Source organism: Endocarpon pusillum, assembly GCF_000464535.1.
Source record: "Endocarpon pusillum Z07020 unplaced genomic scaffold scaffold242, whole genome shotgun sequence".
Lineage (NCBI taxonomy): Eukaryota > Fungi > Ascomycota > Eurotiomycetes > Verrucariales > Verrucariaceae > Endocarpon > Endocarpon pusillum.
In genome coordinates this window covers 12280-30334 of record NW_006916189.1, presented here as the reverse complement: position 1 = coordinate 30334, position 18055 = coordinate 12280, and the positions used below count along the sequence as shown (strand labels likewise).

Genomic DNA, 18055 nt, shown 5'->3' with positions numbered 1-18055 from the left:
TGGACTGTACCTCCCTACAATTCAGTCGACAATATTTCTTAGTCTTTCCAGCTTCTCCTTGAAACTACCCTCCCGGTGTGACTGAAAAACCCAACCCATCGTGTCCTGTTCAATACTTTGCAGTTTGATATCGCTGTGTCTTTCAGCTCTGCTCAACATGATTTCTCTCTCTGTCAACACCAAATCTCTATGTGACCTGGCCGTGTGTCCTCGGTCGGTCCTCTGGTCCTTGCATCGCATGAATTGATACGGGAGCTCTACCCCCACGCTGTGTCATGGAACTCGGAAAAGTCTCTCCAATCTTGAGCCCATAAAACGAGAATTCATGTAAAAGGGATTATCGAATCAGTATGTATCAATACACAGCTTCGCATCGTTGGCATTCGGAAATCTTGTTCTGGAGGCGGGTACCTGGCTCTCACTGACTAAGGCGCAAGATGCTGAAAAGCGTCAGCGTTTCTCACCTTGTATTTCCTCTTTGTTTCATCTTCTTCTGTGGTTTGCGTACCTATGGAATACGGTAGGATTCTAGATTTTCATGACGTTCGGTGACGATTCCTCTGGGCCTGCTGCCTAGCGCAGCTTGTCGCTCCTTCTCTTCACCATCACCATCACTTTTGCAGAATAGATCGCGCTCCTATAGTGCTATCCGTGGGAAGAGTGAAGTAAAAGTTGCCCGAGGATGAAGTTGAGGCGCTGGAATTGGGGATGGCAGAAAATCCGGCTCTGATGTCCTGGAAGCTTCCACTTGAGCAGCAAGCGGTTTTCTTATTTGTTCATGCCCGTCCTTGCACCCCTCTATGAGTTGGAGATGATGAAAAACATATCAAGTTGAGATGGAAACACATGCAAACTTCCGGCTACGGTTCAAAGCTGGTGACCTGGAGGGTGTACATCCATACCTTTCCAGATCCAAGGCCAATGGCGATCGTCCTCCCTGACACTGACACGGGCGAATGCCGCGGCCGATACTCAGATGGCAACCATATAAGCTTCTCTGAATTGCACGTTATCCATTCTCCATCTGGACTCAAACCCACACCTAGGCATCTCGAATTTTCACGTTCTATTTGTTCCGGTATTGTGTTCGAAGCTAACGGTGCATCAACGGCAAAGGTACCTATATCAGTATAAAGATACGAGCCTGAGATATCGAATGACACGTTATAAAGCCCCTTGCCAATGTTAAGCATTTGCAGGCACTCGCTGCTGCTGGCGTCCCAGATCCTGACCGTATTGTCGGCGGACGATGATGCGAGCCGAGTCGAATCGTATGAGAAGGCGACTGAGACGGCTATATCGTTATGGCCCTTGAGTGTTTGAAGACATTCACCATTATTAGAGTTCCAGATCCTAATTGTATGATCGTCCCAAGCTAATGCGAGCCTAGTCAAGTCGTGAGATAAGGCAACCGCATCGATATAACTATTATGGTCTTCGAATGTACGTATATTTGTACCGCTATTTAAATCCCATATTTTGACAGTAAAGTCGAATGATACTGATGCAAACCGGGTTGATTTATATGGGAGAGCGATCGAGCGGACCAAATCACTATGACCTTTAAGTGACCAGAGGCGCTCGCCGCTCTGTGTGTCCCATAGCATAATTGTTCCGTCAACCGACCCTGATATAAGCCGCATTGAATTATATGAGAAAGTAATGTTATTGACCATACCATTATGACCTTCAAGCGTCTGCAAGCATTTGCCACTACTGACACACCAGAGTTTGATCGTTCTATCATTTGATGCAGAAGCAAGCTGTGTTGAATCATATGAGTAGACGACCGCCCTAACTCGTTCGTTGTGGCCTTTGGACGTTTGTGCAAGTGTTGACGGATACTTATCGTGATTTATGTCCCATACTTTGATCGTACAGTCACGAGATGCAGATACGAGCCGTGTTGAGTCATTTGAGAAGGCGATTGAGGTGATTAGACCGTTATGGCCTTCAAGTATCTGTAAGCACTCGCCACTTCTTATATTCCAGATGTAAATCGTGTCGTATAACACTGACGCAAGTTGAGCCGAGTCATGTGAGAAGGCTATAAAGTCGAACCGTGCTTTAGGACATTTAAGCGTTTGGAAACACTCGCCGCTCTCTATATCCCAGATCTGAAGCGCTCTATCTCTCGCTAACGCAAGTCGCGTTAAGTCGTTCGTGACGGCTATTGCCTTGTCATCAGTTTCACGGCGTTCAATGGCCTGGACACACTCGCCGCTATCTATATTCCAGACTTTGACCGTCCCCTTACTCGCTGACGCAAGTCGTGTTGAGTCGTATGAGAAGGCCACCAAGCTGATAGAACTGTTATGACCTTCGAATGTCTGAATGCACTGGCTGTTGCTTAAATCCCAGACCTTGACTGTAGGGTTGCTCGCCTCAGACAAGAGTAATGTTGAGTCTTGTGAGAAAGCGACAGAGTTGACTGAACCAAAATAGCCCGTCAGGGTCTGAAGACACCTGCCACTATCCACATTCCAGATCTTAACTGTTCCGTCGCTTGCTGACGCGAGCCATGTCGACTCGTGTGAGAAAGCGACCGAGTTTACTGAACTGGAATGGCCCTTAAGTGTCTGAAGACACTCGCCACTATCAATATTCCAGACCTTAACCGTATTTTCTTGCGCTGATGCAAGCTGTGTTACATTATTCGAGAAAGCGATTGAGTTGACAGAATCGCTGTAGCTCCCAAGTGTCTGTAGACACTCGCCGCTATCTATATTCCAGATCTTGACTCTTCCTCTGCTCGCTAACGCGATCTGTGTCGGGTTCGAGTTGTGCGATAAGGCCACCGAGCTGATCCAAGCCCTAGGGTCTTTGAGCGCTTGGAGACACTTGCCGTTGCTGATATCCCAGACCCTCACCATTCCGTATAGTTCTGTGAACGCGAGCTGTTTCAAGGTGTGTACGAAGATGACGGATAAAATTCGACCGTGAAGGCCTGTAAATGTCTGTAGACACTCGCCGCTGCTTAAGTCCCAGACTTTAATTGTTCGATCAGACGCAGAAGCGAGCTGTGTAGAGTCATGGGAAAAGAAGACCGATTTAACAACATGATCGCTATGACCATTAAGTGTCAATAGACACTGGCTCCTATGTATATCCCAGACCTTAACCGTACCATCTTGTAGCGTTGACGCAAGTTTCGTCGAGTCGTATGAGAACGTAACTGAGCGACCCGAGTCGCAATAGCCTTTGAGCGTCCGCAGGCACTTCCCACTGCTCACATCCCAAACCTGTACTGATCGGTCCTGTGAAGCCGACCCGAAACGTGTCAGGTCGTGTGAGAATGCAACAGAGTCGACCGAACTGCCGCTATGAGCCTTCAGCATCTGGAGGCACTCGCCGCTGCTGACATCCCAGACCTGGATGATTCCGTCGTCTGACACCGACATGAGCTCGGCAGAGGTATGTGAGAAGGCGACCGACCGGATGCTCTTATAGCATTCAAGTGTCAATAGGCAATCGCCACTGCTGGCGTCCCAAACTTTGATCGTTTGGTTGCGCGATATTGACGCCAGCCGTGTAGAGTCTTGTGAAAAGGTGACCAAAATAACCCAGTCATGATGGCCTTGGAGCGTCTGGAGACAGGCACCCCATCCGTCTTTTATAGCCGGCATTATTCTGACCCACTCCGGCTTTTCCTTCTGAAAACAGTGCCTTACAAGGCTGCAGGCTGGACTAAACAGGAGTGCAGATACATATGCCTGAAGAGGACTGGCCTCTATGGCCAGCTTGCTATGCATCATAAATCGACGTGCATCTTGAACCAGCTCGATCAAGGAAGGTCCACCTTTGCTTTCCTTCCTCATTTTAGCATGACCAATGAATCAGTGATAGCGGCGGCTCAAGACTTACCTTAATCAAAGCCTCGAGTCTTGTCATTGCAACCAACCCCTTCGACATGTTTCCACAAAGACTAAGAGCCTCGAGCCAATACAGAAATTTCTTTCTCACAAACATATCCACTGCGCCTCCATCCTGCAGGCCGACCAGCTGATCCGCGTAACAGTCGAAGTTCCAGTCACACAGGTGGTTAACCCAATAAAAACAAGAATACCGTGACGCCATTAGAGGGTCTGGATCCGGCCGTTTGACCAAGTCGATAGAGCAGCCTACCGAACTTAAGCCATAGATATTCCGTCGCAATGTCCTGGACAGGACCTTGAGCGATCTCGAGAAGATCTCGTAGTGGATCTCTCTTTGTCCAGATGGAAAGATGTCAATAGATACCTTTTCAAGCAGATAGTCCTTTGCGGACTGATGCACAAAATAGATTGTATCACTTCGAATGACTAGAAACGAACCACAGAGGCTAATGATTTCCTTTAATGACTCTAAATCGTTGGAGAATTCTTCGAGCATCTCGACAACAGATGTAAGTCCAATCACAGTGATGGGTTCGTATACGGTCGCGATCGAGGCGAGTATCCGCTTGCAGAGTTCTGAGTCCTCGGATTCGCATATCTGTTTCATCATTCGCTCGTAAAGAGAATAAAGCCCAGGCGGAAACGAGTTCAACCTCACGCGGACTCTTCCCCGTAGAATGTTCTTGAGGTTTTCACAGACTAAAGCCACCCAAAGGAAAGTATCATTCGCATTTGAGAATAGATGGTCGAGGACAGCGTCTCGCGTCTTATCATCGTACCTTTTCTCTTGCGCCAGCTCACACACTTTGTGCCGGATGTAAATGCTGACAGCCGTAGAAATAGACTCTGAATTCAGTTCAAGGGATAGCCTCACCTGACTTTTGGCCATCCCTAGCCGCTCCTCGATGGAGGTGTAGTTGCGACTAGAAACAAGCCATTTGACATGAGGAGATATCGACGACTTCTGTGCGATAAAGTCTAACAGTCTCGATAGATTTACTACGCATTCGTCGAGCGCGTCGATGATGAAGTATGTACTTTCCAAGTTCGGGTCTTGCAAAATGTTTGTGAAGATATCAGATAGGACGACCCAAGCATTTATATCTTCGAATAGAGCTTTACCTGCATAATCATGCTGCTTCTGAATATGCGGAATAAGCGATGGCTGCTGATCGATGAGCAAGTATAGAAGACCTCGCAGTACGGTTGTGGCGCTGTTGATTCGCGAATCGGTTGCCTGACAGAAGAAATAGGACAGGTTATACGTTTTAGCTGTTGGCTTCTCTAGCTCGTCAATGATTCCACAGAGCAGCATTGTTTTGCCCTTCCCGGGATCGCCTTTGATCCATAGCAGGTTGCTCTGCTGGCTATTACGCCATTGGTTGAAGTCGCAGTTTTCTAGGATCCACCGGTACGAGTCCTGTATCAGGCCGCCCTTAGTCTCCTCGATGCGGATCTTGTCCGCGCGAGGGTTAGTCACGTATAGGTGCCGCAAGCACTCTTTGTCTTTTGAGGCATCGTCGATCTCTTTTCTAAGCCGTCTGACTGCGCTTGCCCTCCCCTCGCCGTAGTTGACTAGCATGGAGATTTCGAAAATGCCCATGAGAGAGTAAGCCCAGTCTTCTTCGCGTGTGGTCTTGCGGTTCTTTGCCCAGTCCATTTTCTGGTCAGCGCTGAATGAAGATAACGCAGATCCCGCAAGCGCTGAAATTGGGATACTCGTTATCTCATGAATCTGTTGCTCGAGAGACTGCTTATCCCCAAGCCGGCTGCCCTCCTTGGAAAAGAATTCCACAGACGTAGGAGCGAGGAGTTCCTGAAGCGTCCAACCCCGGGTAAACCATCTACTTTCCCGAAATGCCCGTTTCCACGAGTCCCGCGAGTTGTCATCCATTTTCCTCTTCCTCGTCGAGACATCAGACAGGTACACGTAGCACTTCACGGCGCGCTGGTACCAGCGAAACATAGACGTAATGGATTCCTGAAGCTCCGCGCTGCTCGATTTGTCGATAGCACAGCTGTCCACCCAGAAATATTGTAAACCATCCCTAGCAGCCTGCTCGCTGCAGAATTTGATTTTCTCATATCCAGCCTTGTCTCTACCTGATCCTTTGACCACGTCTTCATATATGACTTCCTGACTTCCCCATGTGTGAGAGAGAATGGCATATTGAGGGATCGCATTGTCAAGGAACTTCTCGGTGAGGCGGAAGTCCCCGCCCGACAGGACTTCTAAAAGACGCATCGTTGCGAAGGGATTCGAGGCTTTGGAGGAAATTTGAAGACGGCTCGAGTCTGGCTGGGACAGCACGTCGAGAGGCACGAGAGTTTCTTTCGTGCTAGGAGGTAGCTGTAGGACAGCCGATGGGTTCAGCAACAAGAATGAGTGTGCACGAACGACTTGCTTCCTGCGGGGATGTCACCTACGGGGTTGATCCAGTGCTGTTACTGAATCTCGAGAAAAGTGTAATGGATCAACTGTTGCCGGTGTTGAACTACAAATGTGAGTGATCACCACCCAAAATGGCTTTTTCTTCACCATCTCATCTGTTGGCCTAATTGCTTCTATTTTGCGCAATCCATTGACTCTGTTTTTTTTACAACAATGCTCTCTCAACGCCCTCACCACCGTCAACACCCTCTCTATGGGGCAGGATGCGCAGTTTACAACGCCGCCGCCGCACTCACTTGAACTTGAGCGCCTTCGAAATCTGCGCGCTCCGCAGGCCACTCGAGACCAACACCTTCAAGCTCAAGTCTTTCGTGAAGCAGGCATCAGGTATGAAGATATTGCAGCTCAGACTGATGTCACTTTCCGCCAAATTTGATACGCTCCGGTGCTGTACAGTTCATCTGAAGATTTTAAGAACTAATTTATCGTCTAGACAAACCACAACAAATTAATCATGGAACCCGCTGTCCCGCAGGCTTCTCTAGACTAGGCGCTGCAACGTGGTCGCCTGTGTTGAGTAGCCTATGTTTCGTTCCGGCACATAGGACATTTCCTTTAAATGCATCCTGGGCCAAGTGTAATAAAACACGCAACAATCTTATTTTACATTTGATACTCCGTAGATGACGTAGTAACACGCTCAACTCGTGTCACGATGTTACGCCTTACCCAAACTGGTCATGGTGGCGTCCTTACGTAGTAAGTACTGATCCGTTTGGCCCATTTGCCTCCTATGCCGCATGCATTGTTGGCGGCAAATGGGAAGCATGATAATGTGGATTGCATGGTCTGGACCAGCTCTTGCATAGTTTAAATAAGTGAGAAAAGAACAATCCCCATGGGGTTGTGAAGGGACATTGGTGGAACGTAAAAAGGCGACTCTGCGGAAATTAGGCGACAGACGGCCATACTGAATGATTGTGGCAGTATAGAGATATTCTTTGGGGTACAAGCTCTGCAGAGCTTCAAAGTCAATGTACCTCCTACTAATTCCTGCACCCAGGGTGTTCCGCTACATTGGGGGTGAGATTGGCTTACATGGTTCTCATCGAGTCTTTCGGCCCCGTCCTGTTTTTTCTGTCTAGGTCTGTACGTTCTTATTCTCACCTCTGCGGGGGTGGCTTTTTTCCTCTGCCTCTTCGTTTGATTATTATGGAGAGAAAGAGGGTGATATAAAAAGAGAAAGGATAGGATGATAAGAGAGGGATAGAATGAGTTACTAGTATTCTTACAGCGGTGTAATGGCCATCGATGATTATTCCGTTCTTTGGTCCGGAAGAGAGAGGAGGGGAAGCTAGGTTAGATAAAGAGAAAGGCGGGGAGGGAGAGGGGGGAACAGAGAGAGCAAGAGAGCTCTTTTCAAGCTGCCGACAAAGAAAGCGCAAACCAGTCCTCCGTGGAAATACACACTTACAGGTTATCTATTGGACTTCCTCTAGCCGCCCGGACCGTCAAGGAGGTTACGATCAATCTTGAATGAGCATTTCGATGGAACATTGACTATTGACTGTTGAAGATGAAGGGTGCGGAAAGGCGAGACAGAAGGGAGTTTGATTTGCATGAAGAAACGCTCATTTGTGGGAGGGAAAATGGAGGAGGACTGCCGATACGATTCGCTGACCGGTCAGATGGGGTGGCCAGTGATAGAAGATCCATGTAATGCAAAGCGCAATGGCTGCCTCGGGAATGACAATGCTGAAGAGCGGAAAGCGAGGCAATAAGAGGTACGGTGCGTACTACTACGAAAATAGAGGTGAGAATATAAAAGCGCATTTTGGCATTACTATGCAGTGTGTCCATCTGAATCAAATTGAGTCAAATAAACCAAATCCGTGCTTTCATCAAATGAAATCAAGACTTTACTCCGTAAAACCTGACAAATTAGTAGTAGTAGTAGTAGTAGTAGTAGTAGTAGTAGTAGTAGTAGTAGTAGTAGTAGTAGTCATCAATAGAAGAAGTCTTAAGAATACTAGTAGAAAGGTCTTGTATTTTGAAGCAGGCAGAATTATTTTCGATAGAAAGATAAAGGTCTTGGCGGACTCTCTTTGTGAGATGAATCTACGAAAAGGCAGTCCTCTTAACGAAACATTGCTTACTAGCATTCGATTCCATTTGACAAATACGTCCAATCAAATCCAATCAAATCTAGTTAAATCAACGTAGGATTAGATAAGCAAATCAATTGGGGGTGAAGATTTGGGTTATTTGATTCGATGGATACACTGGCATTGTGGAGATGTTGTGAGCGCCCAGAGCAAGATTGTGTACAGTACCATAACGGAACCCGGAGGACATTCACAAGAGGAGCCGAAGAAGAAAACAAGACTTTTCTCCCCATCCCGACGACGAAAGTGTGCAATAGAGAAACCGCCCAGACTACCGTGTTACCCAAGTACTTTCGAACCTATAAATCCACAGCAAAATGCACAAATCACTCCTCCAATCCCTTGCGCACTCCTTACACCGCCGCTCCCCTGCATGCCTCCTGTCTCCAAGGTAGATATCCCAAAGTCTGCGTACCAGATAACAACTCACCCTCCAATCCGACCCTTCGGCAATATAGTCGAATTTCCGATACCGCCGACATCTGCAGCATCCGTAGCAGGGCATGATGTCGTACTCTATGAAGATGGAACGATTCGAGACTTCGTGCTCGAAGAGGCCATGACGCGTGAGGCGGGATTGGAAACGACGGTGGAGGCGCGGCAATTTAATATGAAAAGGAGCAGCGCGGGGTAGGAGAGGTAGGAGAGAATTTCGTTGGAGAGTTCAGGTGGAAGGGCGAGGAGTAGCGAGTGAGGGGATGGCTGTGGTGGTGCCACAAGTATTTTGACCATGGCTTCTCTCGCAGATGACAGTTGTAGAGGCCGCCTTCTCCCGAAAGGGAGATCAGATCGTGTGCTAGGGTTGCTCTTGATGACCTGTGAATTGTATGCAAGATTTTCTGGGACCAGGAAGAAAAACGAGAATATACTTGTGAGTAGTGTAAGAAGATGAGGAAGAGGTACGGAATAGACACCGCTTGAAAACTCAGCAGGCGAAGTCTCATACTAGGGACCTTGGGAAACTTCATCATGTGCGAACAGCAGAAAGAGAAAAGCCCAGCGCCTTATACATAGATGGAGCTTAAAATTGATACCAGCGTGGGATTGTCTCTCTGACATCGGTCGTCCATGCTTTCGGTTTCGTGGTGCTCTGTATGAATTCACAAGCGTACAGTTCAAACATGTTCCACCTTAGAAGTCTTCTCGGCCACTTTTCCGGATTTACAGCAATGATTCCACCTTTTGCCCTATACCTGACTCGTCGCATCTCTGACAATCCAATGTCCACTTATCCGCTGACCCGTACCTGATTGTCCAAATCTTGCTGTGTCGTTCACAGTTCCACCATCGCACGTCCCACTTAGCTGGGGGAGAGCGGGAAACGGTCCTCAAAGCTGAGTTATTAAGGTGATTATAGTGCATGACACTTAAACATTTGTAGCAGGGCGCTACGTCGAGTCTCCAGAAAAGGTCGCTTAGTTCAAGTTCGATTAGCGCACATCGAACAATATTAGACTTGGAAAGGGAGTAAATACATCGACAAGTCGACAAAAGATTGATTGGATTGGGGTAGTCGAGATAATCGATGGTTTGAAGTACTAGTATGATTTCAAGAGGAAGATGCAGGAGTACGGAGTAACTGTACATCAGGGTTATAAAGGGTACCAAATCAGGGACCCTTTTGACGCTGCTTTTGGCACCCTCTGCACCCACGCTAGACAGGGAAGCGAACCCTGGTTTGGGGGTGTCATTTTACCCTCCCAACCCTCTTCCTCTTTGCCCTCAATCAGGTCGCGACCTTATTTTGTTCTCGAGTACGACTCGATGGACCCAAATGCGCATATAAAAAGTTGCACCCCTCTTCGCGACAACATCATGGCTGATCTTTCACCACATTTTATCAAGTCTCATCTATTCAATATACCTACTTCCATCTTGAAGACCCATCAATGGCGGTCTCACCCTCCACTCATACAAAGCAAAAGACCAAAAGACATTCACGACCATTTCAAGAGCTGATCAGCAAGCTTAGTCAAAGCACTAAGCCGACGACACCTAAATATGCAGACAGCACTAAAATGTCCTATAAATGTGCATGGATATGATGGACTCAGTAAGTCTCGTATACATTTTCCTACTACTCCTACTATCTTTGTTCTTTGAACAAACACTAATCAGGCGTGATTAGATTTTGTCAGAAAGTCTATGAAGAGTCGAGTTACTTTCTAAGCCCCGACCCTGTCAAAATATGCGAGAATCATTTATCCTATGAAGTCGTCCGATCATTCTTAGAATGGAGCTGTGAGATCTCAAATATCAAATCATCATCCACCCTCTTCACCTTCGCAAAGTTCTGGAGGATTGCAGTACACGTTTATACAAATTATCCTGTAGATGAATCTATCAAGATGGACATGAAAAATGTACGGCCCTTATTAAAGATACTCGACTACGTGCGGTCTTATTAATAGGAGATTCTATTTCATAGTTCATTATAGATCACTTAATTAATGAGTTTGAGCTCCAGGAAACCGGTCGGTTTAGAGCGGTGATGAATGCAGACGACGTGCTTGACATCCTCTACTACTATTGGGTCCTTAGCGATGAATATTATCCGGAGGAGCGGCAGCGGGTTCAGCACGCGGCTTTAAATCTTTTCTGCGCATCGACCACATCACGTGCCGGTACTATAGTTGAATCTATCGGATATCTCAAGCAGAATCAGGCTGTTGAATATAGAGACATTCAACTCTACGCTCTTCAAGATAAGGGGAACCCGGGTAGTGTGAAACTGGGCATGCTTATCACGCTACGACTCCTTAAAGGTAGACGAAATCGTGGGAATCCGTCAGTTCTTCCATGGATCAAATCGACATCACCTGCTGACTATGTTACTAGACCGCTGATCAAATTTCTGGAGCGACAGGATGTTCCAAGTTTCTGTTTGATCAAAGTTATCTGCGGATTAGCACTCAAGGACAAAGCCTTTGCGAGCAAGTAGATCTGCGAGCCTGAGGACATTTACGAAATCAACATTCCTGATCGACTTGCCTCTGTGCCTATTAAGTAGGCTGCAGAGTGGCAAAGAGTCCTAGTGCTGCGTCGGTCCGTCCGCGACACGATGGGGAAGATTCACACTTCACCTGTTCTGGCCGCACAATATAATCAGATGACGACTTGGAATCGACGCCTGGGTAGATCTTTTGGTATGAAGGAAAGTTTTGAGTTCAAGATGCTTTGTTACGGTGCGGCAGAGGTACTTCCAGGTAAATCTGACTCCAATTCTACCTGTCCACTTATAGTTCTTCTAACTCTCATACCAGAGGGAGTACGGAACCAGGTCATGAGACATGTTAATAGGTCAATCTATCAACGAAGCTATCGAAACTAGGTCACTGATGCCGATATTGTATCTGCCTTCATTAGGACGCCTTCCGATGCGGCGATCATGAAATTAATAAGCCACGTGTCCCTTACTGCAGATCCTGTTGCTCCTGCCAGACCTACATCTATGCAGCGTCTCTAGGCACAAGATGACGTCGAGGTTATCATAGATCCTGTTGCTCCTGCCAGACCTACATCTATGCAGCGTCTCTAGGCACAAGATGACGTCGAGGTTATCATAGCAAAACAGCTCCTTGACAATAGCACGAAGACGATCCAAAATCGTTATAGCTCAGTCGCGGCTGCAAGAAAAAAGGCCAAGCAAGATTTGATGATAAAAACAGAGCTTGAGGGCCGTACTCGGCTAGAAAGAGGCTTTAGGAGTCTCCTGAAGCGAAAGGTAGATGAGCTATTTGAGCTTTCACAGCGGCAATATTTTGAAACCCTTAGAGTACAGTGTCTCTAGAACCAACATACTAGCCAAGAGGAGCCTACCAGCCCTTCTATATCAGAATTCCGCTTCAGGGAACGCGAAGGACTAGCGAGATTACTGTTTCCTTCAGCTACATTGATGCCTAAATCTCGCCAACGACAAAACGATGATAACTGCGAGATCATCCGACTCTATGCATCTCTATGCGGCCGCCGTGAGTATCCACGGCCACGGCGTCAACCGGAACACGCTGATGGAGATGCGCTTAATACGGTTGGCTTGGACGGTGCCGCTGAAAGCACACCCTGCCTCCTAGACACTGATCCTGATGTCTATCCTATTCGTTGTCCTGGAACCCAGTGTCTATTCTGTTTAGGAGATGCTAGTCTGGCAACGGAGATCAGAACTCAGTGCTTCGCGAGTCCCTGGTCGCTGGCTCGGCATGTACAGCTGCAGCATCTTCGGTACCTTCCTCAAGGAGAGCCGTTCACCTGTCCCTATCCTTCTTGCTCTTTGGACGAGATTTGGCTTGAGCATCATAACCATTATAAAAGCCATGCTCTGCGGGTACATGGTATTGTATACTCTTCATAACCTCATGAATCGCCTGGCGTGAGTGCTTAACCTACTGGTTCTTACTGAATAAGAGCCTTAGCTAGAGAAAGGAGGGTGTATAGTATTAAGGGAGGGGGAGGAGGAAGGAACAGGGGTAGGTTTTGAAGTGGCGCTTAAAAGAGAGTTTTATTTCAAAAAGCTAGATCTTACCTCCTGCAACTTGGAATTCTTCAGTAGTATAGCGATAAATTCTCTCTAGGTCTTTATACAAAGTCTGATTGAGATTCATACTAAACATTAATAGTTTCTTCTTGCTTGTGAAGCGCAGGGAAGAAGAAACGGAGCAAAGATGTTGAAGAAGTGTCTGCTCCTGCTACTAGTATTGACGACGACTTAGGAACCTTCTCGATTTCAAAGAAGGCTAAGAAGAAGGAGAAGAAAAGAGTGCTGTTGAAATATGCGGACGAAGAAGTAAGGGATTATGGCTATGAATCATCTGAAGCTGCGGGTCCAGTTGCTATCACTGTGCGGTCAAAAAAAATAGACGTTGTGGGACAGTTTAAGAGCAATGCATATGCCATCTCCACACCCGCTTTCCAAGCTCGAAGAAACCAAGATTCATCCGAAAACTATATTGAGGTCTTCCTCTGTCATGCCCGACTTTATGTGCTCTGAGACAAGTATGATATCAGCCCTTTAAAACGTCTTTCTCTCCATAAGCTCCACAAACGATGACTCTGCACTAGGATCTAGTTTCGAGTCAGCGAGTCAAGAAAAAAAAGACAAAGAAGATAAAAAAAAAGAAGGTGGGACTAGGTGAAGAGTCACAGTTTATAACAGTCACAAATCACTTAGTCCCACAAGAGAACTACCAAGAATCGAACTTGGAACTCTTCCAGAGTAAGATATCGTATCTCCCTCATCCGAAAGAATGTTACCCTTTATACTATAGTCCCGTTTGTGAGGTCGCCCTAGACCGCTGAGCTATCGGGGGAGACTTATTTGGATAAGGTGACAGAACACGTATTATCTATACTTTTCTTGTACGTTGATTGTTGATTGATATAGGCTTGAGAAGGAGGGTTAGCAAGGGCATAATAGGATCGAGTAGGACTAGCCGTGATAATAGATTGACCGTACACCTCCACACTACAAAGAAGGGAATAACTATCCTCTAGATCGGTAATAGACTTAGGTGTCGGTCATCCAGGCTTGAGGACTCTTGATAAATTGGGGATAGAATGGTGTGGTTCAATCTCTTTTATCTTCTTTTCAGGTATTATTAGACTCTAAGAGATTCTTTTTGTTTTTAACCGATGTTGATATAATTGCTAAATATATAGACATCTAGTCTCTATATCCAGTAGAGAATAGAATCGATCGGTCCGGCTCTAAACAGATTCTGGATACTTGCGTTATATACCTCGAGGTCAAAGAATACGTTAGGGTTGCTTTGTCCTTTGATAACCGTTCTTCTGACGTCTTATCATTTCACTTCACTCTCATCTTTACTTACGTAGTTGAGCAGATTGTCTGTGACAACGCTTACTATTATACAAGTTTTATCGATCAATTACTCCATCATCTTTTCACCATCGTCTGCAGACAGTATCTGTTCGGACTTGATTCATCTGATCACGACATCACTTTACGTCCACTACGCGCCTTGGTCAGTCAGTCACCTTACTATCATCATCCCTCATCATGTCTTCCAGGGTCATCGATTGGATGGCGCCTGAACAGATGACATCGAAACAACTTTACTGGTTTGTGGTCAGTAGAGTGCCATCCGCGTTTGCCTACACTTCCGCCGCGGGCGACCGACATGAAGTCGAGGAGAACCGTCTTCCGTATGACAGAAGAGAATATTGTGAGGTGAGGGTCAGAGGTGTGGTGTGGGATCACGTGTGAGTCAGATGTCTTGCCTACTGATCAGAGGTCTCGATAACCGAGCATTCATAGTGCTTCTTGGTGCGTTCAACTTGACACCCATGAGGCGGTCGGGGAGCCCGGGATGATGGAGTTCTCGGTCGATTTGTATGCGGTTCCGTCCCAGGTTGCTTCTAGCGGACAGAGAGTCTGGCTGACATCGACGTTGACAGCGCGAGTGGGGTCACGGTCGAGATGAATGATGACAAGAGACACCAGGCACACCCTGACTGGGTGACGGCGTTCAAGGTCCTTAACACGAGCTCATGGCCGATGTCAGTGGGTCCTGTGCGGGTTTCGAAGCGATCTCGAACTCTTTGATAACGTTTTCACAGCAAACAAGTGGTCTGTCGTCTCAAAACCGGGGTCGCTACGCCTGAGGCTCTTCAGGACGTTCCGTTCGAAGGAGTCCTCGTCCCCTTGAGATCCACCGGCGATATCGAGGTGCCCACGCTAGATAGCATAGACAACGTGGGGATCGGGAGACTCGCAGCGTTGTGGCAGGGTGCTGGTCGACACCAAATCTGCGCGTATTATCATCTGGGTGACTTCAAAATGGACCCGGTTCTCAGAGCTCAGGGGGAAGAGGCTGAAGGACTGATGCTCCGGCGGCTGGGTGATGCCTGGGTGAATGGGACCGAGGTGTCCGAGACGGATTTCGCGGAGCTAGAAGGGCTAGGGATGATAAGATCCGAATTCATGACACTATTGCGATATGCTGCCTGGAGGTTTTGCAGAAGATCAGGAGGTAGTGATACGTAAGGAACCGGAGCAGTCGACAGTCACCTAGGGCTATGAATATTTTTGGGAGTAGACAGATGCTGTGATCTTGGATGTTATCAATAAGCGAGAACGAAGAATAGCTTCGGTAGAATCAGCGGTGCTAGTTGCCTAATCTTCGCCTCCTCTTTATTTTCTACCTGACAAAGGACGCATCGTCCCTGTCCTGAGTACGAAAGAGGAGCAGAATCTAACGAAGACTTCGAGCTCTGCACAAAAGCGAATCTGGACGTAGGTGCAGTGGATAGTGAGGTCCCTGTGCTAGGAGGAACTTTCATCGGAAAACAAGATCCGATGGCAGCTAAAAGGATTTATGAAAAGGACTCCAACACTGATCTGGAATCCCCGGCGGTTGGACATCAGAGCAAGGAATCCGATGGAGGGCCTGTTATTTGGTCCATGTATCTTCAGGGTCCGGAAGCAGGCCCTTCACGGCGGCTGTAAAAAGCGCCCACCAAAGTGTTATTGCAGCAAAATGCCGAGTCCTCAGCGCTCAAGGTATCCTTTCGTCGGGCGCGGCGACTGACTTCGTAGTCTTCATGCATTTGGCCCTTCATGTACTATGGAGGTATATCAGCTTAGTAAAGAATAGGACAGACCATACCCGTCTCACTTGCTGGGTTGTAAATGAGTCCATAAGCTGCACAGCTAAGATGCTGTAGCTTTGGCACAACCATTTCCACAGTTGGCCGATAGGTTCGTGCGTCTTCTTCTTAGTTGTACGGAGGATCCAATCGATCCAGGTTTTAAGATCAGCAGGTCCACTCTTCAGTAGATGAAAGAAGAAGAAAAGAGGAGGCCAATCGAGACTTCCAAAAGAATGGTACAAGTTTCAAAGAGGTTACATCTAACAGAACTGATCGGCAGATTTCTCGAGGAAGATGAATAGGAGAGTTGGAGAAAAGCAAGGACGGAAGAGAAACTCACCCCGTGTATCAACCATCGACACGTTTGCCAATCTGCTCTTCCCTGACATGGAGACATCTAAAGGCAAGAAAAGATTCGAGAAATGGAGATAATGGGGTTTACCGTGACGTCGTAGTCTTTCGTATCCGGGTTGTCTTTGCCTGTCACTAAGAGCAACTTGACCACCGCTACTTCTCGTGCCGCCACCGTCCATGGCACCGCCTGGTACACGCCGTCAGCGCAGGCTGCCCCAAGGCAGGCCCCGAATGCTTAGCGGATGACTAGAGTGATCGCGCAGGAAGCTGGTGGATTATTTTTACCGCTCCCCGTCGGAGATTAGTGTGCGTGGGCCTGCACGACTTAAAATAGAGAGACAGTGGCCCAGGGATCGAGGCACCAAGATAGGCGTGCCGGCAGTAGTCAGTAGTGGACTGCGCACCGATGACTCAGAATAGATAAGCAAGACCAGGCAGGTTCACGGCGCTGCAGGAGCCTCAGGAGGGCTCAGTAACCGCGGAAGACGCAGGAACCGCAAACTGCGCGAAATCGTGATGCAAAGTAAAATCTCATTGTTTTTGTGTTATTTGCTGTTGAATTGAGCACTTTCAAAGTCATGTTTTATTGGACCAATCGGAGGCGCATTAAGATATTACGTAAAGTTGGGGGGCCTATGGCTGTGGTTATCGAAATGAGAGACTGACTTGCTAACAAGCAAGCTTGCCTGCTGCTCTTACATCTTTATTGGCCAATATTCGGAGCAGACGTGCACAACCCAGCTGCTGTAGGTTTGTATACACATCTCACAGCTCGACTTACCCTTTATGCTTCGTGCCGCCTCTTTAACGGATACTACCATCATCGAGTCATCGAGTCACCGACGGCAGCCGGCATGCACCCATCACCTGTCGAAGCGTATCAAGTGGGAGTGATGTGCGCCCTACCCAAAGAGATGACGGCGGCAAGAGCGATGTTGGATGAAGAGCATGAGCCGCTGAAGATAACAGATGCGCAAGACACTAATAGCTATGTGCTGGGCCGAGTCCATGAACACAACGTGGTGATTGCGTGTCTGCCCACAGGGGTGTATGGCACCAACGCTGCGGCCACGGTTGCCAGCAATATGTTGAGGACGTTTCCTGAAATCCGCTTTGGCTTGATGGTGGGCATCGGAGGTGGCATCCCAAATCTCGCGAAAGAGATCGACATCCGCCTAGGCGACGTGGTGGTCAGCCAGCCGGATGGGACTTATGGCGGCGTGGTCCAATACGACCTGGGCAAGAACCTAGGGAAAGAAAAGTTCGAACGGAAGGGATCTCTCGATAAACCCCCGACCGTCCTTTTGACAGCCCTCGCATCCATTCAGTCCAGGCCTGGCACCTGTCGCCGTCGGGTATTAGAAAATGTATCTGCAATGATCCAAAAGCCCGATCTGGCGGATGAGAATTACATCTTTCCAGGAGTCGACCAAGACCATTTGTACTGCACTTGGTGCGATCGGTCTCAATGGCCATTATGGTGGTGGATGATATGGTTGGTGCTATTCTCGCTAAGCCCATTGTGGTTGTGTAATGTGTGCGACAATGGCAAGATCCCGAGATCTCCGGGCCGGAGAGACCCTCAAATTCGATACGGAATCATTGCATCTGGGAATTTGTTGATCAAAAACGCTGCGGAAAGGGATCGATTGGGTAATGAG

The 18055-nt window shown here is 47.7% G+C and overlaps 4 protein-coding genes across 4 annotated transcripts in view; 3 read left to right on the top strand and 1 right to left on the bottom strand.

Annotated features, from left to right (window-relative positions):
- Positions 1-860: 860 nt before the first annotated feature.
- EPUS_05673 (uncharacterized protein) lies at positions 861-6120 on the bottom strand (the record flags this gene model as incomplete). Its single annotated transcript, XM_007803505.1, has 2 exons — positions 861-3809; positions 3865-6120. The coding sequence occupies 2 exons, from the start codon at positions 6118-6120 to the stop codon at positions 861-863; spliced, it is 5205 nt and encodes a 1734-aa protein (XP_007801696.1).
- A 4803-nt stretch (positions 6121-10923) lies between these two features.
- Positions 10924-11373, top strand: EPUS_05672 (uncharacterized protein; the record flags this gene model as incomplete). Its single annotated transcript, XM_007803504.1, has 2 exons — positions 10924-11219; positions 11271-11373. 2 exons carry the CDS (start codon positions 10924-10926, stop codon positions 11371-11373), a joined length of 399 nt encoding a protein of 132 aa, XP_007801695.1.
- Positions 11374-14448: 3075 nt separating this feature from the next.
- EPUS_05671 (uncharacterized protein) lies at positions 14449-15435 on the top strand (the record flags this gene model as incomplete). Its single annotated transcript, XM_007803503.1, has 4 exons — positions 14449-14651; positions 14707-14781; positions 14847-14948; positions 15009-15435. The coding sequence occupies 4 exons, from the start codon at positions 14449-14451 to the stop codon at positions 15433-15435; spliced, it is 807 nt and encodes a 268-aa protein (XP_007801694.1).
- A 1813-nt stretch (positions 15436-17248) lies between these two features.
- Positions 17249-18055, top strand: part of EPUS_05670 (uncharacterized protein) — a gene marked incomplete at both ends in the record, with an annotated part of 3099 nt that continues 2292 nt past the window's right edge. The window contains one exon of the mRNA XM_007803502.1: positions 17249-18047. Within this exon, the coding sequence (XP_007801693.1) occupies positions 17249-18047 (799 nt within the window). The remainder of the gene's footprint in view (positions 18048-18055) is intronic.